Source organism: Andrographis paniculata, unplaced genomic scaffold, assembly GCF_009805555.1.
Source record: "Andrographis paniculata isolate CXL003 unplaced genomic scaffold, ASM980555v1 Contig71END, whole genome shotgun sequence".
Classification (NCBI taxonomy): domain Eukaryota; kingdom Viridiplantae; phylum Streptophyta; class Magnoliopsida; order Lamiales; family Acanthaceae; genus Andrographis; species Andrographis paniculata.
In genome coordinates, this window is record NW_026137608.1 from 3243390 (window position 1) to 3267240 (window position 23851).

General features: G+C 33.4%; 1 protein-coding gene across 1 annotated transcript; it reads right to left on the minus strand.

Annotated features, from left to right (window-relative positions):
- Window positions 1-424: 424 nt before the first annotated feature.
- Window positions 425-17417, minus strand: LOC127264779 (DNA ligase 4). The gene is made up of 27 exons (XM_051294299.1): window positions 17026-17417; window positions 15092-15183; window positions 14894-14979; window positions 14638-14774; window positions 13895-13969; window positions 13592-13683; window positions 13077-13148; window positions 9184-9263; window positions 9045-9082; window positions 8952-8958; window positions 8671-8826; window positions 8380-8452; window positions 6116-6240; window positions 6009-6043; window positions 5856-5914; window positions 5033-5116; window positions 4740-4835; window positions 4621-4669; window positions 4310-4397; window positions 3988-4188; window positions 3606-3731; window positions 3429-3528; window positions 3245-3350; window positions 2926-3056; window positions 2653-2817; window positions 2127-2282; window positions 425-1508 (listed from the first exon to the last, which is right to left on the minus strand). Exons 1-27 carry the CDS (start codon window positions 17365-17367, stop codon window positions 596-598), a joined length of 3684 nt encoding a protein of 1227 aa, XP_051150256.1. The 5' UTR covers window positions 17368-17417; the 3' UTR covers window positions 425-595.
- Between the last annotated feature and the right edge of the window lie 6434 nt (window positions 17418-23851).

Here is a 23851-nt window from a genome sequence, read left to right on the forward strand (position 1 = left end):
TAGTTACCGACAATCGCAAAGGTATATTCTCATAGGAGTATATATATATATATATATATACAGAGAGAGAGAGAGAGAGAGACAGAATATATTCTACTTAATGAGATGAGATCATAACCAACGACCATCGCCTAAGAAATATGAGATGAAAAATGAAAAATGAACACTAAGAAAAGCGTAAAAAGAAGACTGGATTGCAATATTAAATTTCTACTAGGAACTGATTTATAATGAAAATGGAGCAATAGTTATTTTACTCCAATTTTCCCTTAAATCCATCCTTCAAAATAATTCAATTTCACCTCATCAACTACAACAAAAACCCTTAATAGATCTTTCTCATTTTTACCATCTCAGGCAAAAGATGGAAAAACAATCGAATCAAGTGCAATTGAACCACTAATTAAGCCAGTAAAAGAGCTCAAGAGCCATTTAGAAGTAGCAGCCTATAGATAACTGCAAAACATGTAACCAAAAGGCAGAAACAGATTATTCACAACTTACAAGAACTTGGGCAAAAAACACAAGTGGTCTGCAGACGCATTGAGTTTAAACATAGCTTACCATCTAATGAGCATCCAAACATATTGTGACATCACCAATCCTTAAGAAGCTCGTCGGCAACATCCTTGTAACTAACTTTTTTCTTTTTAACAACAGGTGCGGGTTCTTCATCTAAAGGTAATTTTTCCTCTCTACGAATAGGTTCAGAATCTCTGCATTTGAAGTCTTCGTAGACGGAAGGGTTCTCACTTTCAACTTTCTGTGAAGCAAGAATTGGGAACATATTGAATAGCATAGCTTGAACTGGATCAGCATTGTCCCGATCATTCTTCTGACTACAGCTCCCTTTGCTCGATTCAACTTCATCAAATTTTTGTGCATGTTTGCTAAGTTCTGTAGCTGCCACAGGCTCCACTGCATCACCCATTTCTGTTGTGGAATTCTTTTCCCCCTCTTTCTTTTGAAATTCAAAACTGATCAAATTTGCAGTCTTAGAAGTCTCGGCATTAGCTCTGCTACCTTGAATGTTCTCCTCTTTAGCATGCCCTTCAGAAGCTGCAACCATCTCCGATTCATTCCTGCCTATCTCTACGGGCTTGCATTTGGTTTGAGCCCTTGTTTTTCTCGGTTGATTAAAACCTGATCTTCCTTTTCCTCTAACTTGTGTCCTCTGAGTTACAGTATGATCTATGTTGCTCACTCCAACTTCTTCCTTATCATCTACAAACTCATCCTCATCAGACTCATTTTTGCATATCTTAGCTGGCTTGTTTCCGATCCGTGGCCTGGTTCGTCGAGACTGACTGACAGCTGCTTTTCCTCTTATTGTTTTTGTCCCACTGGGTCTTCCCCTTTTCCTCTTTTCAACATTACTAGGCAAGCTAACAACCCTTAGCTTGTCCGAAGGAATCCTGGCTTTGCTTCTGTCTTTCAAATGGGAGGATGCTTCCCCTGAGCCAATGTTTGAGATATGATGTTCATCTGTACTGACATCTGCTTGATCACTTGAAGAAACAAGAAAGAGGGATATGTAAAGACATTTGTAGACGTCCAAACATGTTTTCCTTTCAAATGAAATTACACAAGCAATTTCTCAGCTAGGGGTCTTTGATATGAAATAAAATATTTTGGGTAAGAAAACAAACACTTGAAAAAGAGACTAAGCTCTAAGAGGACGTTAAGGATAAGGACTGGGCTTTGCCATTATTCAGAAGTAAATGTGATCTATTTATACAATATGATTGCAACGAGAAATATGAAAATGGAACAAAGATTATGATTTTGTTGAAATAGAAAATCCAGGACTGCTCTACATGCTATTGCATTAATGGCATATATCTAAATGCTACACTAACAAAATCTTGCAAGAAAATCTTCTCCTAAGATACATCTCTAAGTGTAATAATAATTTTATTCTTGAGTGATTGAAGATTCTATCAATGTCATTAATTATGAATCTGTCTCAAGGCAAACCATGGATTATACCATGATGTTATGTTGCGTTTACTTAATACTGAAAAGTTAACCTTTCTCTAAAACCATTGATGATTAAACATGTATAAGTAGAAAATTTGGCTGAACTCAGGTAAGAAATGCCCGATAACAGATATGAGAGCACTCACCTGTCCTCGGGTAAAGAGACTTGGAAATCACGAGGCTTCAAACTGTAACTGTCCTCTGGCAGCTTCTCGTCTTTCTCAAAGCAATCCTCCAACCACTGGGACTTGACAATGTGTAACCTTCTCCTGGCTAAAAGTTGCTTCTCAACCTCCGAGAAACTGTCAACAAAAATATGTCAATGTTACAATGTTTTCAGTCTCCATCAAGGAAGAAGTAAAGGTTGTCAAACTGATTGTTGACTATTATCTGCCACGGACAAATAAATCAAGATTTTCACCCCAACAAAATCTATTATGGCGCATTGCAATTTACATGAAACACTAATTCTAATCAATAGAAAATAGAAATATAATATATATATGTATATATATATCTATATATGAGAATTGCATGCAACAAAAAGTTTGAAAGATAAATTTACCTATGAATATAAAATTTGCACCATATTATATTATCTCTAATTAATTAAAAAATAAAAAAAATAAACATAAAAGTAAACAACTTTGCTGCATGAGAAGAACTCCTCACCTATTTAATAATATGTCGAAGTCCACAGAGATTTTTGAATCACATATTACTACCAGATGAGTAGCATGAGAAAGAGACTGTGCGACAGTGCCACCACCAATGCAAACTTCAACCTTCATCCTCCTCATTGAAAGCTCCAAAAGTGCCCCGTGGTTCATATTTTTCCTGGATCCAGATAAAAAATAAATAAATAAATAAATAAAATAAAAACTGATGTCCAAGTATTTATTATCCTTGGCACATAAATAAAATATGGAAACACAATCATCTTACATGAATTGCCTTGGAATGTGGAAGTAAATGCAACAACCAAGAAAGCGAACCCACTCCTCCCTCAAACTATATTTTTTCTTGTAGTGCTCCACTGATTGAGAATCTGCAACCTTGACCATGTTGTTGAAGATCTGAAAAGCAATAAATTGAAAACTACAAAATCAACAAAAATAGACAGAGAGTTTAGTTTATGGTTTACTGTTTTATGCACAAAAATTCTATTTTCATTGTTTCCCCCATAAAACACCAGCAGCCAGTTACTAATAGTTTCAAACAGATTAAGCTGAATAACAGATGATGCACTAAGTAATATCTCAACCTGTTTGAGATCTGTCACATTAAGATCCAAATAATAGGAGTCAGAGAACTCGTCTATTTCTTCTTCTAGCTTTTTTTTGGATGCGTCAGAGAGAAAAAGGAAATACCTGCAAGGGTAAGAGAATAAAATATAATTATACGTAACTATCCAAAAGAGGAGAGCAAACAATTATGCAATGACTAACTTTGGTTGCAATGGAAGAAGCGTCTTCTGTGCACAACAGTCAAAGAACCACGAGCAATGAATCACATCTCCTTGGTGCTTTGCAGCCTGAAATTTGATCCCTGTTACATGATTTAATTAACATTATTTTCCCCAGCATGTGTTCATATCGTGTAAGAGACAGGTCAACTACACTTACCTTTATTCTCAGCTGCAATACAGTGTGTAACCGAATTGTTTATGTTCATTGAGAAAGTTCCACCATTCTCAGCCACCATTTTATGCAGTGAATCAAAAGACTGGAATGGTGGTACATTTACAAAGTCTATAAAAGTCAAGGAAGATGGATACAACAAATGGACAGTATCAAAGCCATTATGAGTTCCTACCATTACCCTCCTAGTGCAACAATAGCCAGTTCACCTATTATTCTCTCAGCCATTTTCCAAACTAGAAATAACTAAAACACAGTTTCCTGCTGCATTAGTATCTGAACACATCTAACCTTCTTACGCTGAATCAAATAATTAAAACACATCACAGTTTAGAATATTACTATAACCGGTATTTCTATAGGATACAGAATTTGAGGTTAGAAAATATTGATGTTTCGCCCTTAACTTTAGAAATATCGGTCTGAATAAAGTGGGAAGGAACAATAGCAATATTCTTCTTTGATCCTCTAGAAGATTTGGCACGTTTTGGTTTATCTTCTTGCACAAGTGCATTATCATTTGCCTTTTGCATGGTGCCATTACTTGAATGCACCAACTCAATAAAAGCTGCCAAACGTAAAAGAATAGTCAGCCTGGGACATAGTAAAGACTGAAGAAAATGTGAACACCTAAATAAGCTTGATGTAACATTTAAATATATAGAATTGTAGATTTGTCTTCCACTCACATTGAATATCAAGGCATTCATGCCAAGGTTTGTCATATCTCACTCGATCAATCCGTGGAAATCTCAAGCTATATGGAGCAGCAAATACCTTGGCAAATAAAAATTGCAGATCATCACAAACATTAATAGAGCTCATCACCGAGAAACCTATGAAACTTGTATGTTGTTTCAAAATAAAGTTGAGCAGCAATACTAAATTGCAAGGGAAATAAGCAAGTTGGAGATCAAAGAAGGTCCTTCTGACTCTTGTTCATGTGCTTGGCATCATAGCAATGCATCAGGAATGAAAAGAGCTTAGCTTCTGACCATACCTCGGATCTTATTGTTCGAATATCACTAGTTATTGAAACAATAAATGATCTGCGAGCAAAAGGAATAATATTAGAAACACAAGATGACAAGTTGTATTCAGTTGAAAATTTTTGCTCACTTTTCAGGGCTTTCAACCCAAACATCGGGTCTTTCCTTTGCATTATTTGTAACTTGATAAAAACTTGGAGGTCCCTTCTTTCGATAGTCATATTTCCTGGAACAGCAGTACACGTTTCAAAGGAAATTACAGAATATAATATAAACAATAAGATGTAAATGTAACATTTACGAATATGAAACATGCTTAAAACCATACAAATAATACATCAGATTTCAGTAATTTGTGGCAAATTTCAACAGCCAATCTAAATGTTTTCATAATTTTGTCTAAAGTAATATCAGTAAGCATACCTCAGGTAGGGCTTCAATTTAGTGACAACAGCATCAAGCTCCTCATCAGAGAGTCCTGTACCAACTCTGCAGAATGAAACAAATCTGCACAGAAGAAAAGAAAATCAGAATCTGCAAAACCCAACATGTAATAGAGCTCCTTATAGAGTAGACCGCAACATACATCATTAAAGCCCTAGGCATTTTTAATTTAAAGTGAAGATCAAAGGGCATAAGGAAAAATATAAGTGATTAACCAGAATTAAAAATCAATACTCAAATGACAGGGAATGAAGATGATGTATATGGAACTTGATCAGCATGTGCATGGATCCATGACCAAGAAGGAAGAATATATGGAAGAAGAAAAAGGCATAAAGCACGTGAGGAAAGGAGAAGGCTGTGCAGTGGATCACAAAGCAACCCAAGACCAACCTCCCCTGCTTCTGGAAGGAAATGTGGACCACAAGGCTGGAGTTTGTTAGAGGGGATCAACTTTTTTTTCAGGAGCTTCTAGAATATAGTAGAATAGAATACTGTGGAACCTTTCATATTAGATTAGATTCTTTTGGGAAGTGTATATATAGAACATCACTTTGTATTTGATTATTGTTGAATAAAAGTGAACTCATTCCAATATTGTGTTTTCTCTTGCTCATCAGCTCTTCATCAAATATTTCTTTACTTTTTGTTAGAAATTGAAGGCAGAGAAGCAATAACCTGTAGAGAGAAGCTTTCACAGTTTCACTACAAATTTTCATACTGAGAATGTAAAACAAATGTAGTGGCACATCAGAACTTCAATTAACACACTACACTCGAACAATGATTAAGAAAGACTAACCGATTGGGATGGGTGTTTGGTGCTGATCGCTCTGCAAGGCCAACGAGAAATTGTGCCACCTTCACCATATGGAATGGCAGAAAGAGTACCTTTAGTACATGGAAATATGATACAGAAACAACTCTGCCGAACAGTTTGATGCAAAATGCTCACCTCACCTCCACGGCGCCCAGAACCATAGTAGCCTCCTGATGAAATAGTTTGATTATGGAACTTGATGCAAAAGCAAGACTTTTGAGAAAGTTAAATGGCAATATCACCTATTATGAGAACATCTAAATCAGACCCTGCTCGAATATAATCTGGTTTTAACTTCAGCCACTTTCCACTTCGATCGCTAGGCTCCCATTTTGAGTTGAGATCTTTCAAAATGATTCCTTCATCTCTAAACACCAGGGAAATAAAGAGCCGGGAATGGTTTTCGCATCAAAAACCAGAAAACTAAGGGTGTTTGTTTGGGGGTTTGGATTTTGAGTTGAGATTTGAATAGTAAAAATTTTGAATTTAAATAGTTGTATGATGTGATATAAATAGGTGTTGATGTGATGTTTTGAATGTAAAATTGATTTTTAGTATAATATAAAAAATAAAAAATAGGTGTTTGATTTGATGTTTTTGGGAGGAAAAAATGGGATGAATAGTGAAAATTAAATCCAATCCCCCAAACAAACACACCCTAAAAGTAAAATAATGTTGCATAATGATCACATATGACATAACACAAATCTTTTAATTAGGGATCATCCATTTGACTCTTAGTGACCATTTGCTATTAATGTTTATTGGACATGTCATCTTATGATCCATTGTATCAGACAGTATTCTTTCATGAAAATTCTGAAAAACATTACTAAAGAAATAAATAATAGAAAGAAGGGAAAACTCCACTCAAAAGAACCTTCACAGATTGCAAGTATCAATGAAATCTAAACTATAGTTTTAATTTTTTTTTTTTATCGGAACTATAGATGTAGTATTAGCCAACAAAGAAAATGACACATAGTCCCAATACATTGGCTTTGTTCTTTTTGAGCTTTTTTTCCCTCCCCCTCTCTCTGTTTTTTCCCCTATGCAATCTCATTATTCTAATAACATACAACTTTTCAATACAAAATATCATATCCAACTACTATTTTATCTAAAACATCAAAAGAACAAAAAAGACGAGCCAACTGTTTTTTTATTTATATAGATTAGTTCCCTTAGAAGCAGTATTAACTAGAAAACAATGTGGAGCCATGATCAAAGTTTCTATAGTTGACATTACCTAAAATTCCTGTACCTTCTTTAAGGAACATATAAAAAACTATAACACCAAGAATTATTTTGGTATTAAAGAATGAAATTACAAACAAATAAAAGTAGAGAATTGAATTTAAGAGGTTTGAATGTAATATTTTGTTTAATTGAGTAATATATTTTTATAAAGAATCGTGAAAGTTAAACATTTAAAAAATATATTCGGATGAGAATTGGTGTGTTTAGGTGGTGATTTTTTTTTTTTAAATAATCGATTTTATTTTTTATGTGAATAGTGGTTTGACAGTAATGTTCTGTTAAATTGGGTAATATACTATTATAAATAATCGCTACAATTAAAGATTTAAAAAATGGAAAAAAAATTGTCAAATTCAGTTTAAAATTTGTGTTTAGTTGGTGATTTTTTTAATTGTTTTAATTTTTTATTTGAATAGCGGTTTCAATGTAATGTCTCTTTAAATTGAGAATTGAGTTTGTTCTTCCAACTATTTTTTTTCTCGACATGATTCCCAATATATATAGGGTGTGTTTGTTTATAGGATTTGTAAAGATTTCAACTATTCACTCAATTTCCCCTTCTCCAAAAACATCAAATCAAACACCTATTTTTCATTTTTTTTATATTATACTAAAAATCAAATTTACATTCAAAATATCACATAAACACCTATATATATCACATCATACAACTATTACAATTCAAAATTCTTATTATTCAAATCCCAACTCAAAATCTAAATTCCCAGACAAACACACCCATAATATACTATATTTTATTATCTCAAAAAAAATCCAACATTCAATAAAAAAATAATATTTTTTATATTACTTACAGAATTCCCTATACCTCACATAAAAAAATATATATTTCAAACCAAAATACTAAACAAACAAATCGTTATATCTTTATAAAGAATCATAAAAGCTGAATATTAAAAAAAATGAAAAAGAAAAATCATTAAATGATCTAGTGCTTTTCAGTTTTCAATTCTTTCTCTGTACAAAGGTAACAAATGAAATCAAAGAAAGAGAAATCATTCATTTCTCAAATTTCAATTCTCTTAGTCAAACAAACAAGAAAAATAAAAATATTTTTCTATTTATTTATTCAATTTCTCTATACCAAACACACCCCACACCCCATATGCTAGAGATGTAACTCCCATAAAGGAAATAATATTGTTCATATGGGATGTATCATAGCATGGATAACAAACAAAAAACAACTGACCTATGAAAAAATAAATAAATAAAAATTGCTGACCTGTTCTCAACTGTTTCTTTAAAAAATCTCTCAACACCATTAGCATCTTGAACAATTAGTGAACATGGCTCCCCTGCACGATAGTGTCATTACATAGAAACATACCACCACATAATTGAAAACACTACAGACCAGTTTCAAGAACCAACAACAGAAATATCACGAGAAAAGCATCTGTAGCTTCTGTAGTGAAGTTGATTGTCAATAGGAACACAAACTGTGCCTTTTAAAAGAATCTTTGTGCCTGCACAATATAAATTGGCAGGGAAAAAAATCCACTTTCCAATTTACCTTCAGCACGGCGCAAGTTAAGACCACCATTTGGAACCAAAATATCCAAACGGCCAGGTACTGATTTGACAACTTTCTTAAGTAGTAGATGTCTCTCCTTCAAACTTTGGTGAATAACACTTGTATCTCCAACATATAGAATGTCAAATGCAACATCTGGTTGCAGGACAGGTTAAAAAAACTTATAGAAATAGAAGTTGAATCATGTAGATATTAATTTCAATACTATCGTGATTCATGTGCACATTCAAATATTTAGATCCACGCCATAATAAGGATACAGAACAACTGCAACAGAAGGGAATTAAGGTCAAAACTTCAAAAATAGAAATTTTTAGCTTTATAACAATTATAACATAATTCTTTATGCAGACCTGTCGATCACTGGCAAGCCCCTCCTTTGCAGCCTTGGCTGTGAAAAAAGTACAAATGATGAAAGTGTGAGTAAAGTAATACAAAAGATAATAACCTGACAAGAAAACCAGTATCAAAGGGGCAAAGTTATATTAGAACCTATTTCTTGATTTGAACCAAACTCAGCAAATCGGTTTGCAGATGCATCCCAAACTAACATTTCACCATCTAGGATACACCTGCAACAAATGACTGTGTTTAGCTGCAATGAGTTAGATTATAATTAGAAGATAGAGACATGGCCAGAGAAGTAAATGTGGCACTGAAACTGAAGAATGAGAACTAAGAAGAGAAATGCCCTAAAATAGCTAAGCAAAGAACATAGAAGAACTGAAGTCACAGCCAAAATGGAAGATAGTTAGAACCTCTAACTACACGTTTTGCAAATGAATCAACCAATTCATTTTCTGAGCAAGAGATTTGGTGAAAAATGATGTGAGAAATCTATAGATGTAAAAAAGCAGCTTATTGATGTTTGCATTAAGCTTCGATCAAGGGATAGTGCCGTTTATCCATCCTAATGAAATTTTGAAGTCGCACTCAACATAAATCTAGGGCAATAGCCCAAGCTGATCAAGGGCCACATGCTCAAGGATGTGGGAGATAGCCAGTAATTCAGCAACATCAGAGTTTCTATCCCAATATGCTTTGAAGGAATGAAGATTGTTGAAAGTGGTTGGGGCCAACAAAGTGATGTATCCCAAATGGTCTTAGATGACTGCTCCAATATTGGCAATTACCAAATTCTGAACCATCTGAGTTGAAAACCAACCTTGGATTGGGGGAACCAAGTGATAGAGGGGCACATGATAAACCTCTTATTATGCATTAAAGATGTCTTGAAGATTGTTCACTAAAGTGGTGAGGGCTGTGATAGTGTGGGATATGAACTCAGTACCAATAGCCGATAGATAATTGAATCTTGAAAATTGCCCAATTTAGTGAGTAACTGAGTACTCCTTATTGTTTAAATATGAACCCATTACAAGCTTTACAATTTCCCAAAGGGCGGCCTTTAGAACTCTATTCCAATTTACGATGTTTAGGGATTTGTTGAATAGAGAATAGAGAATAGAGAATGCCACTAGATGATGAGGTCCTGGCAGGAAGAAGGACAAATCCAAGAGCTGTTGAAAGAGAGAAAAGATTAGGAGAATACGACAATGATTAGGAGGTGCGACAGTGGGAGGCAATAAGCTAGTAGAATGGACTATCGCACCATCTTCCAAGTCATTGAAGAACCTATAGAATGGCAACTATAGAGACACATGGAAAACATTTTGATCTAGGATTACATGCTTAGGGATGATGATATGGGTTGGAGCCAAGTTGAGTCAGCGTTAGCCTTTGTACTTGGTCAGATAACCAAGAAAAAATGTTCGGTGGACATGGTGCCAGTTTGTGGCTGGCTATAGTTGAGAGATTTAGTAAACAATGATAGCCAAAAACATACATATGTGAGTAGTCTGGTGGAGAGCCAACCAAGGACTCGTGAGGTAATTTGTTGTGAAAGACTTCTGAGTGGATGTGTGGCGGGGTAAAGAAGGGACACGGTGAGTGGGACTCGAACTCAAGACCTAGTTAGGCTCTGTAACCATGTCGGATGCAGAATGACCGTGTCACCTAAAAGCTCTAACTATTAGGGAAACAAATCTATTAATTTATATATCCGCAAACGGAAGTCCCCAACAGATATGATTATATCATAACTAAGTAACTAACAAATCTAAATAATATCAACTAAAATATCTATCTAAAATATATTTCACCATCCTGCCTCAAACTCAAATTGGTGATGCAGAAGCCAACTCAAGTTTGGCAAAAAGTAATAGGAGGTGATTGAAAATGAATGGACTTCATAACTGGACATCAGCATTCAAATCAATTCTCTGTCATGGTGGGGACGCTGAACCCTAAGAAATTAGGATTTTCGCCAAATTAAGGTTTCTAATGACATCAATCTTCTGTCGCGGGCATGCATCGGCGATCCTCTGTCGCAACGGCAGAAATTTTAATAAATTAAAATTTTGGCTAATTTAGGATTTTTAATGGCCACGATCCTCAGTCATTGCGGCGGCATCAAGTAAGGTTTCTGATAACGACGATCCTCTGTTGCGGCGACACCGGCGATTCTCTATTACTACGTCTGAGCAAAATCTTGAAAACTTGAACGCTAATAGGCAAAAACTCTAAACAGGTAATTAAATACCAAACGCAAAAAACCTTTATCAAAATTGAAAACTTGACAGATAGATCGAAAATATCTCAGTATGTTGTCGCGAGAACATTTATTCTAACAATTGAACACCGAACGCACTTTCACATGCATGCAGTCAAAGTCGGCGGAAACAAAATTGTTGACTGTGTTGACTGGCATTGACTGACGGCATTGACGAAACGTTAACCGACGTTGGTGGTATGCACTGTTTTTTATGATGATATTTGGTAGCAAGTGTTTTCCAAATTAGGAATACGATTATGGTAGTGGTGGATCTCAGATTTGAAAGAACGTCCTCCGGTTAATTACAGGATATACCCGGAGAAAACGTGAATTAGTAGATTATGTCTATTCCAAAAGAAAAATACGCTCTAATACCATATAAAAATTCTAAAAGAAATTTATGAGATTTATTGATAATGAAATTAAGGTCTATTTATAGATCTGATACAAAAGAATAAAGCTAAATAATAACAACCAAATCTACTAACATATCTAGATAATAACAATCTAATCTAGTAGAAATGATTATATGATAACTAACAAATCTAAATAATATCAACAAAAATATATATCTAAAATATATTTCATCAGGTGAGATAAAGTGTCGGAGTCCATGTACCCGGTATTGCCTAGTTGTAGTGTGGACATTGCATTTAGGGCTAGGATCAACGAGGGTTGATCCCAAGGTGTGGTGGACGATAGGTTTAGGCTTGTTTTTATCATAACCTTTTGTTATTCCTCTTAACACACACACACTTTCATTATTTTATTGTAAGCTACTCTCTCCACGTTCAACTTAAATCATACCTTGTCACTTGTAACTCTTCATCATACCACAAAGAAAAACTACCAATGAGTAGAAAGAAACCAATCTCGTTCACTACTTGCAAAAGAAAGTTGTAGCCCATGGAAGAGAAGTAGATGTACTTCCACTTGAAAATGTTACCTCATTTTGATTTAGTTGTTTATGATTTAGTTCACAAAACTATTGTGTTACATTTTCAAAGAATTCGAGTTGTTAATTCATAATGACATCAAAGCCTACTTATAGGCATGGTAAAAAAATGGATAAACCCAAATAATAACTAAATTTAATAGATATATTTGAATAATAACTATCAAACTTATAATATTAATCAAAATGTCTATAAAAATATATCTCAACACCCTCTCCAAAAAAATCAAGGTGGTGCCGGAGAAACCAATTTGAATTTGACAAAAGAGACTGGAGGCAAAGGAATCTGAATCCAGACAAACTTCATAGCAAGTTCGAATGAGTGATATGTTGGTAGTATGTCTAGGTCCCAAACATTCCACGATAGGGCACATAACTGTGCATCAACTTTTGACCATTCAAATTGATCCTCTATCATTGCAGTACTACCAGTGTTGGCAATCCTTTGTTATAGGGAAGAAGCTAAACCCTAAGCAAGTAGAGTTTTGGCCAAATTGATGTTTGTGGTGGCACAACGTGGGCATCAAGAATTGATTTGAATGCTAATGTCCAGTTATGAAGCCCGTTCATATGCAACCATAACCTATTTCTTCTGCCAAACTCGAGTTGATTTCTACATCACCAATTTGAATTTGAGGCGGGGTGGTGATATATATTTTGAATAGATATTTTAGCTTATATTAGTTAGATTTGTTAGTAATTATAAAAGTTTTGTTGTCTTGACATAAACAAGAGCAGATACGACAGAAAATGATAGATGGGATCTTAATATGCTATTTAAGGATCAAATAAGAAATACTGCACTTATTTATTTACCTGTCAACTAGGACATTCTCTCTTATAATATGTGACATGCCAGGCTCATATTCTTGATGGTCAAGAAAATTCCTGTAAATATAGGAGAACAAAAATCCATTCAGGCATGGAAAACTTAAGTTAGTTAAATTAATGATAATAAAGTTAAATAATATCACATATCAGCTTTGAAATGGCCCAACAAAAGATTGTTAGGTTTAAGTCATCTTTCTTCCCGTTTTCCTATTGAATCATTCTAATAAGAGATATCCTCTTGAGTGTTGTAATTGTAAATTTTGCAACATTATTGTACATGACCAAAACAAAGATCACAAATTGGCAAGTATAGTACTGCAAACTTATTGGTGTCAAGGGGCAGGAAAAAAATGAAGTAGTAAAACACCAAAAAAAGTGGACAACCTAAGCAACCTAGTTTTAAGATATTTAAGAATATCATAATTAATCTACGAAGGAAACAATTGCTATAGCAGATACATCACAGGATACCAATGAGGAGTGGGCAGGATGTACATTACCTAGAGAAGAAATTTATCTGTGTTCCATTCTTATGGATTTGGATGCGGTCACCATCAAATTTGCATTCAACAACAACTTCCTTTCCATGAAGCTATATATATATATATCAATCAATAAGCCAGTAATTTAATGACAGGAAAACTGGAAATGCAAAGAAAAGAAGAAGAAGAAGAAGAAATGTGCATATAAGTATGTATGTATATATATTATATATATATACAATACAACACTGGCCAGGAATTTAATGACAGAAAGGTACTAATAGCTGAAAGATAAATTCATTTGCAAACATTCATCTTAACCTTTTTCCATGCAGTGGCTGCATTGCTGACCCTCAAAGCAAGTTGGGGACGAACTGCTTTGCCCACTTCAATGTCCTGTAAAACTAAATTAATCATCCGGACAAAATAGGCCAAGAAGAGAGTACTATAACTGTGTCAATTCCCAAAGCATAAGTTGGTGTGAATGAAAAATCCATTAGCAATTACACCATGTAAGTATGCTGAAAATTTGTTATCGAAAGTACAAAAAGCATGTATTATGGCCCCGCCAACTTATCATTATATTTATAGTTTGGGATGGAAGTGATCTTGGCACCTCCAATCCAAAATCCCATCCATATTTCAAACCCCTGGCCCCACACTTCGAGTTTATGTGTGGCCCCTTTCAATTATCACTGAGCATTGAAGGAAAACAAAAATATAAAATATAAAAAAACCAAGATAAGAATTCATAGTTAATTACTCATAGCATCAACAATACATGAAAAACACATAGCAGATAATGCGGAGAAGATAAATGTCTCTGACTGTTATGCCATGTAGTTCAGCAGGTTGAAAAAACCGACGACCATGTCCACTTTGTCCTTCATCAAAAGCTCTTCATATTTTGACATATCAATAAATGGTTTCTAGAGATGGAAATGAATATGAATTCACTGCCTTCAAAAAATGCATGCTATTCAACTTCCATCACTACCTCAACGATATGTTTTTGGTGAAATTGATTTCAAACTATAAAATAATAATCCAAATATTAGACAAACCTGCCTCTTGTGTCGCTGACTCCGATCCCGCAACTTTTCACAGACTAATTTTAGATCACAAGTCACATTGAATAAGTCCTCAGCATCAGGATGAAATTCATGAAATATGCTTTTTTCACTTATTCCTAACTTTAGATCTGATTGTTGGAGAGGTTGCAGAAAATTAGAAGATAGAATAAATATATAAGAAGAAAATTCAAACAAGAGATGACTCGAAATATATGTATATGTATCTAAAATTACTCTCTAATACCACCTTTCAGAATAATCATAATAATCCACTTCATTTCCTGAGCATTAGTTTTCCGCATCAGATCCGAAAGAATGGACGTCTTTTCAGACCTGTCAAGAGTCCCGGATTTCATGTATCAATAAGCTCTATTTCTTTTTAATTTCTTCGAACAAATATGAGGTAAGGCAATTAACAAGTCTACTTAAACAGCATGAATTCTACCTATTCTCAGAGGAGGCCAGGCGGTCAAGCAAATCATTTAATTCTTTTATAGTCATTCCGCCAGAAGTCAACCCCTGCCTCCGCTGTAGAACCTGTAATATATGCAAGACTTCAGATGATACACAATACTGTGATATAATAACCACTTATATTTCAACTCTTATACATGTTGTATAGAATGCATGACTCTTTGCTCTACTTTTATCAAAATCACACAAATGTACATATAAGGAAAAAAAAAAACAGCAACAAAGTAACATTCTGAGTTGTTTTTAGGTAAAAAATTAACCAATCAATTGATAAAGCCAGTTAAAGTAGGGTTATGACACCATAAACAACATTCACTTAGGATCTAAATTTTAAATCACTGCAGTTATAGTAAGGTTAAAACTCTTGCTCCCTTATCCAGAATTAAGGACAACTCAAGAAAAGGGCTATACTCTACCTAATTGGCCCAACAACTTGATAACCAGTATAAATCACTTGTTGAATATTCTTTATTGCTCCTCAATATATTGCACAGACAGAGTTAATACAGAAATGAGATTTAGGAGTTAATGACCAAAATGAAACAAAAGTTCCAATGCAATTACCCGTACCAAAGTAAGAGGATTATTCCAAATGAATTTCCACTGGGAGAGGAAAAATGGAAATGCCAACATCAATAGCATCGGAAAAGATACATGATTATACTCTGATATACCTTTCTATCATCCAATGTCAAACCATTTATAATTAATTCCTCCAGGAAATTATCTCCTATAAACATTAAAAAAAGAAACTAATTCACTAGTTGATGACCACAATGAAACAAAGTTCCAATGCAATTACCCATTTACCTGTACCAAAGTAAGAGGATTATTCCAAATGAACTTCCACTGGGAGAGGAAAATGGAAATGCCAGTAAATTACATGATATTATACTCTGCTATACCTTTCTATCACGCAATGTCATACCATTTATAATTAAATTCTCCCCAGGAAATTATCTCCTATAAACATCAAAAGAAACTAATTTACTAGTTTAAGATTGTTTATTGCTCCTCAAATATATGGCATAGATAGTGTTAATGCAGAAATGGGATATAGAAGTAATGGCCTAAATCAAAGAAAATTCCAGTGCAATTTACAATACCTACTTAAGAGGATTATGCCAAATGAACTCCCACAAGGAGAAGGAAATGGAAATGGCAGTAACTTCCATGCCATTATACCCGGCTATACATTTCTATCATGCAATGTCATACCATTTACAATCAACTTCTCCAGGAAATTTCTCCTATACACATCAAAAGAAACTAATTTGTACCATGCCAGAATTGAAATAAGATTTGACTAAAGAATAAGGGTGTGTTTGGACGTGTGCTTTGTATTGAATGTTTTTGGGTGTTTTGGGCTTGAGATTTTTTTAATCGAATATAAATTTTGGATGTGATGTATTGAATGAAAATTTGGTTTGAGATGTTACGATTTTCGGGTATGAAGAATATTTCATATAGGTTGCATTGTTACAAATTTTATTTGAAAACACAAAAGTATAAACTAGAATTTTATCAGCAGATGCAGTTTTCCAATAAACTTGAGACTAACCAAAAGATTAAAAGACAACTGAGAATTCCCAAAGAATCTACTTGATGAAATTGCAAGCCAAAAGTAGGAATATGTATGTATATATAATTGTATGTTTGTGTCCATCATAATACCACAAAGACAATATAGGCAAAGAAAAGTTAGAAAGGGGAACGTGACAAAAATCAATGATAGATAATAATAGGGCAATAATAGAAAACCCAACGAAGGCATTTTGTCAAGCCAAATGACAAACTTAAGCATTCGTCTTGACTCCGAATAAATTAAAATCAACAGGATCATAACTTTTTAGACGAAAAATGTTCGTCAGAAGGTGTGGAATGAAAAAGATCTCCGAAATTAACCTCTGCGGCGATGAGGGAGAAGTTCCCGGCGAAAGCACCGGACTTGGGGCCGCCTTTGCGCCAGTTGAGGAGGCGCTGAGCATCGGGAGAGTCACGGGACATTCCGACGGCATCAATTAAGCACGTGGCGAGCACATGCTCCCGGAGGCCGTAGGATCCGCGCTCGCGGTCTAGGGCCGGCAGGACCAAGCGGATGGCGGCGAAGTAGTCATCGGCGTTGTTGGGGCGGCAGAAGGTGTCGAGAAACTTGCGGAATTTGGAACGCTTGACGGAGGAGGACTTGCTCTTCTGCATCCAGTTGAATAAGCTGACCATAACACTGAACTTCGTGGCGGAGGCCATGGTTGAGCCTTCCTGCGTCTAATTTCGAACTTGCATTCTTAAATAGCTTTCTTTCATCACCAAACTTCCCATTAAATCCCTCCCCAAAGTCAACGTACAGGAAAAAGTACTTTCTTCCTCCGTCCCACAGACCGATTTTTTTTAAGAATATAGTTAAAGAGAGTAAAAATTATTATTATTATTATTTTTTTTTTCAAATTCGATATTACAATTATCAATTTTGGTTCAATTCAAATAAAAATTTATCAATTTTAATTTTAAAATATTGACCGGATTGAACAGTCTTAAAATGATTGACTGGACTGAACACCCTGTATTGGATAACTGACAATCGGCTGTGTTGAGACTAATACGGCTGTATTGATTAGCCTGCACTTCTGAATGGCCATGTTCCTACCCATGTTCCTGTCAATGTTCTCAAGACACAGCCATGTTCTAGGCCATATTCACGACCATGTTTTCAATATAATTATATTATATGTCATATTTATTATTATTTTCAATATAAATATATATATAATTCAACAAAAATATTTTTTACAATTATTTCATAATATAAAAAATAATCAATTTTTAATATTTTAAAAATATATAAAAATAATAATATATTAATATATATTTTTAATAATACTCCTTCCGTCTCACTTACCATGTCCACTTTGTCCGTCTCACATTACATGTCATTTTCCTTTTTTTGAAAAATAATTACACACTATTTTTTAATTTAAATTTTTTTAATTTTAATTAGTTATTTTAATCTTAATTTATAATTATTTATATTTGATAATTATTTTCACTAATACATTTTTAATTATCTACTAATTATATTTATCCTAAATTCTCGTATCTACTCAACCTGGGACGGAAGGAGTATTATTTTAAAATATTATTTTGATTAATACATTCAATTTATAATTTATAAAAATAATTAATTTAAAATAATACTTTAAAATTTTTACTATAAATTTTTAAAAAATATAAATAATGATTATTAAAAATATATATTAATATATTATTATTTTTATATATTTTTAAAATATTAAAAATTGATTATTTTTTATATTATGAAGTAATTGTAAAAAAAAATATTTTTGTTTAATTATAAATATATATATTTATATCAAATAATTTTAACCAAAAAGTGAAAATAATAATAAATATGACCTACAATATGATTATATTGAAAATATGGTCGTGAACATGACCTAGAACATGGTTGTTGAGAATATGGACAGGAATATGGCCTAGAACATGGTTGTGTTGAAAGCATGAGTAGGAACATGGAAATGAACATTATTGTATTCAGAACACGGGCGGGAACACGAGCAGGAACACGGCCGTGTTCAAAAGTGCAGGGTAATCAACACGGCCGTATTGAGACCAACACAGCCATGGTCTCAACACGGCCGTGTTGGCTGTCTGGGACGCTCAGTCACCTTCTGAGTCATCCAACACGGCCGTGTTCAGTCCCAATCAACCATCTTGGGATTAAAATTGATAAATTTTTATTTGAGTGGGATCAAAATTGATAATTTTTTTGAATGAGACCAAAATTGATAATTGTGATATTAAATGAGACCAAAAAATGATTTTTACTCAATTAAAAATTAACTTAAAAAGTACGAGAGTCTTCCACTTAAATAATTTTGGTTAAAATCAATTTTTACTTAATTCTCTACTAATAATTTTTTTTTCTTTATTAACTTCACATTTTAAATTATTTATTCATTTCAAATTTTATTATTATTAAAATAACTTAAATATTCTTACTATATAACAAGACTTATATTCTCTCAATATATTAAATTTAAATTAACATAAATAATAATAATAAAATCTTTCACCGTTTGGATACTTCCGCCGAGCAGAAGTCTATGATAGTTGTTCAGCTTGAGGTTTTCGTTGGACTATACTGGGTGACTTTTCTCCTATCAATTGAGTACTTTTTACACTCAAAATTGTAAATTATTGGTAAAATTTTATACTATTTATTTGTCATATTAAATGATTTTTAGAGTTAATATATTTTAATAGTTTGTTAATTTTTTTACCGTAATATAGAGATGTCAGACGAATGAAGCATATCTAGTGTTCTTCTTACTTGTAAGAATGACGAAGAGATATACGTAGCGTTATTAGAGTAAAATGCTACGTTGGTGAATATTTTTTTGAAACTAAGGCAAGAATGAAGATACATTAATAATAATTTAACGAAACTTCAATATATAACTCTACTACAAAAGCTATTTGTCACTTTGGGTTGCGACGAAGATGATACAAATATAATATGCACACATCTAGATTTGAAATTAACGATGGTTGATATGATAGTATTATCGAACAACGAGTCAATCTGTTGTTCAAATCCTTACATGTATTGTTTGTCCATCCAAATATATTATATCTAGTGTGTTAATATTTATAAATTTTACTAACTCGTTTTTTTCGTGTAGAGACATTGACATAAAATCCAACAATAAAATGATAATTATCAAATCGAAATAAATGGATTTCTTTTCTCGCTCTCTAACCGGGGACAATCAAATTTTTGTGGATGCCAATGAGTTTCGTATGATATTGAAAAATTATGTTGTTGTCACTCGCCATTCTTTTAATTTTAAAAAGAATGACAACAAGAAGATCATTGTTGTATGCAATAAGGAGGATTGTGAGTGGCGTATATATGTCGCTTATCACGTAACAGATGGGCTATTTCACACACGTAAGTCCAACATGCAACATAAATGCAGTGAAGATAATCTTCAAGATCGAGGCAATCTATATGTTGACTCTCCATGGTAATTGGGATTATGAAAGAGAAGCTAAGGATAACTCCGTCATATAGGCTAGATGATATAGTTAAGGACATACAAGTCGACTCCGAAGTTAAAATTAGCTACAAACAAGTATAGTTAGCAAAAGAGATTGAGGTTCGAAGTATACATATGGCGTAGAAGGGCATGGTTTTGATAAATTGTGATGGTATTGTAATGTTATAAAACAAACAAATCCTAAAAGCATCGCAGACAATAAGCAAAGCCAATATGTAATAAATTTCATCGCTTTTTCATTTATTTATATGCATGCCTAGTTGGATTTGTCCGTAGATGCAGACCAATTATTTTTCTTGATGGAACGCACTTGAAGACAAAGTATAAAGGTAGTCTTTTAAGTGCGGTTACAGAAGAACCGTGTGTATAATTTTAAAAAGAATACATACCCCACAAAATATAAGGAACATACCCGACAAGATATGATATTAGCAAGTGTTCTTTATAAATATTACCCAAGTATATATGTAAATGTATATTTAGATAAATATCTATGTGCAGTAGTTGCTTATAAGTATTCTATATATATATACATATATATAACAATGTGTGCATAATTGTATAAAATAAGCCTCAAAATTTGTTGTTTTTAGATGAAACAGAGCATGTTTCCGCAGACTCGCAGGAACATTCCTTGTTTTCGCTAAAAATGAATGGTTGGACTAAAACTGTTGATTTTTGCATAAACAGAGCATGTTTCCGCAAAAACCAACAGAGTCCGGGCCTTATATTACATGTTTACCTTGTAACATCATACTTTTTAGGACCTAATATTAATAGATTTTAGCGAATTCGATGACAAATTCTTGCATGCACTGCTTAATCATATTGAAACACAAATGAAGGAGACAAACAATTTGTATTTAACATTTAATCAACAAAAATAAAGTATTTACAAAATAAACAATAACGTACGCTACAATATCGGTGCACACAACATGGCCCTACTAACAAGCTTAGTCGCTCTAAGAATACATTTTGCAAGGACTGACTGATAATCATCCACAACAACTATTTCTTATATTTTTCTCATTGTGTCTTTGGTATCGTGTACATAACACTCAACCCACAAGCATACGAAAATTCCACATTCTATTGATCTTGTGGCTTGTTGGCACGGAAACATAGGAACCGGTTTTGGAGTGGCTAGTTGGTAGTTCATGTATGTAACTTATACAAAAATTTGGCCTACAAAACAAATATAATTCTTTAAGATTTGATATATTTTGACTCAAAAATATTATATAGAATATTAAAGTCACTTACAAGTGTATTTGCAGTCGTTTTGGTCATGGCACTATGCAAAGAATTGTAGTCCTTTAGGGACATCTCAATGGTGTCGAAGACCACCAAATGCCAATGGAAGGACGTGTGCAATGAAATTAAGATATATTTATATCCAGTCTTAACTAACTTTCCTATTAAGAAAAGAGTTGCACGTATTGGACGCTGCAAATCCAGAACCAATTTGTCCAATTTGTCATTGGGCATAGCCTTGTTTCTGTACTCTTTTTAAAATATCCACCGTAATGCTCTATATCACAAAAATACACTCTATTATATAACAATAACTACTATAAATTCAATAATAATGCACATATAGAACTAATTTTTAAACCTACCGCAAAATGTATGGGTGCATAGCCGACTAAGTGTACAATTCTATACTTCAACTGATAATCTTCATTGCATAGGAGCTTCATATAGCATTCAATTGCATCGTCTTTAACGGGCTCTCCAAATTATAGTTCGAGAATAAAGTTCTCAAAGACGTGAAGTTTCTTACTATGCCATATGATCAACCTTTAAGATATGTAAAAAGTAGCAGTATTTTAAGAACAAACAATCTTTTGAAAACAAAAAAGGATAAATCATCACTTACTCAAAATTTGCATTATTCATGAAAGAATCTATTCCATCCGTCCCAATTCAAAGTACCATTTTTATCATTTTTGTCTGTCCCACTTCAAATTATCCTTTTTCTATTTAAGAAAAAGCAATCATGCACTAATACCAAAATATCCTTAACTTTTACTTAAATCACAAACATATCATTACATGTACAATTACTTTATACATAAAAACAAAGGGCAAAAATGTTAAAAACTCTTACACACTTCTACTAACTAATAAAATACTATTATTTCTTAATTTACTACAAAACCTCAAATGACCCAGTTGATTTGGGACAAAGGGAGTATTATTTTGCGGTCCATTTCTCCTAAACACTCTCGTCCACAATAATCTAATCGACCGTGATATGCCTTGAGCTTTGATTCCTGAACTATCTTATTCATATCAACTTTATCCTTCATTTCACAACCACGCTAAAATGGGAAACACCGAAATTATTTATTTATCATTTTCCAAATAAATAAAATATATACAAAAAGAAACTTACTTTTGTGAATGTTGGCATTTCTTTTGAAGTTTTTTATTTTCAAGGTGAAATAATGCTGTTCAAAGGAACAAAAACATCATCAAACTTTTTTTTTGACCCAATCAAGATCGAACATTGTAGGTAATTGATGATAGTTCCAGCTATTTTCTCGTATTTCCCTTTGCATTAACAGTGGGATCATAGGGTACAATGCTCAAATGAGAAACAAACGACTCTATTTTGCTCATAATAGAAGTTGAAAATTCTTTCTCAAATATTTTAGACGCAATTTTTGATTGAGCACTTTTCTCAAATTCACGTTTATTTCTCCCTTCTATCATACTCCTCAACACGTTGAGTCAATCTCCAGATCTCAACATGCAACCTCTCTACATCGAGGGATTTCTAACTAATACAATTGTAATTTCATTAGTAAAGCAATAGTGATACTGTAAAAAAGAAACAATTAATAATGTACTTACATTATATTCTACTCCTGCTACCATGGGGTTGATGAGTTTCTCTTTACATTTCATTATGATAAAATCTACTACGTCACTGCGAGTAATTTTTTCCAATAACTTTTTCTCCTCTCCAATATTTTTTAGCCCTCTTAATTCAACACATCAGGTTCATCGAGACACATCCAACAACTTCTTACATGGAGCCAAGGAATACACTCGCTCATGTAACTATGCCTACAAGTTATTGATACGAACACAATTAGAACATAATAACATGACAATAATAGTAAAGAACATTCATTTGATGATAGCATACTTACCAACAATCCAATGATGCATCCATCCATGTACTTCTTTTAGCGTTTACATGTTCATTCAAAGAATGAAGAAGAAAACGGTAGACACTTGTTCCCCATGCATAGTCGCCTATTAACTCTAACTTGACTATATGGCTTAATAAAAAGGGTGGAATGACGTAATTGAGAGTTGAAAATAAAATAATACTAAAATATAAATAGATGAAAAATCGTACAAATTCTTGAATGTTTGATAAACTATTGCCAAGTCTAAGAGTACTTCTCATTCGCTTGACAATAGTTTTCCTTCGAACATTGATGCCCTTCCCCTCAAAGAAACAGTTAACAAATGAAGACTTATTTTTTACTATATTGTACGTTGAATTTTCTCGCATCAAAGACTTGCCAAAGCATAAAAATAAAGGTGCTGGTATGCTTGAATGTCGAAGAGGATCTCATCTCCCAAAGGGAGTTCGAATAAATAAGTTAAAGTGTGGTTGGTAAAATTGATAT

Coding starts and splice junctions, on each gene's coding strand:
- LOC127264779 (XM_051294299.1), bottom strand. CDS start 17,367: ATGGCCTCCGCCACGAAGTTCAGTGTTATGGTCAGCTTATTCAACTGG. Junction 14,980..15,091: donor CTGGCCTCCTCTGAGAATAG/GTAGAATTCATG, acceptor GACTCTTGACAG/GTCTGAAAAGACGTCCATTC. Junction 9,264..13,076: donor GAGAATGTCCTAGTTGACAG/GTAAATAAATAA, acceptor CATTTGTTGCAG/GTGTATCCTAGATGGTGAAA.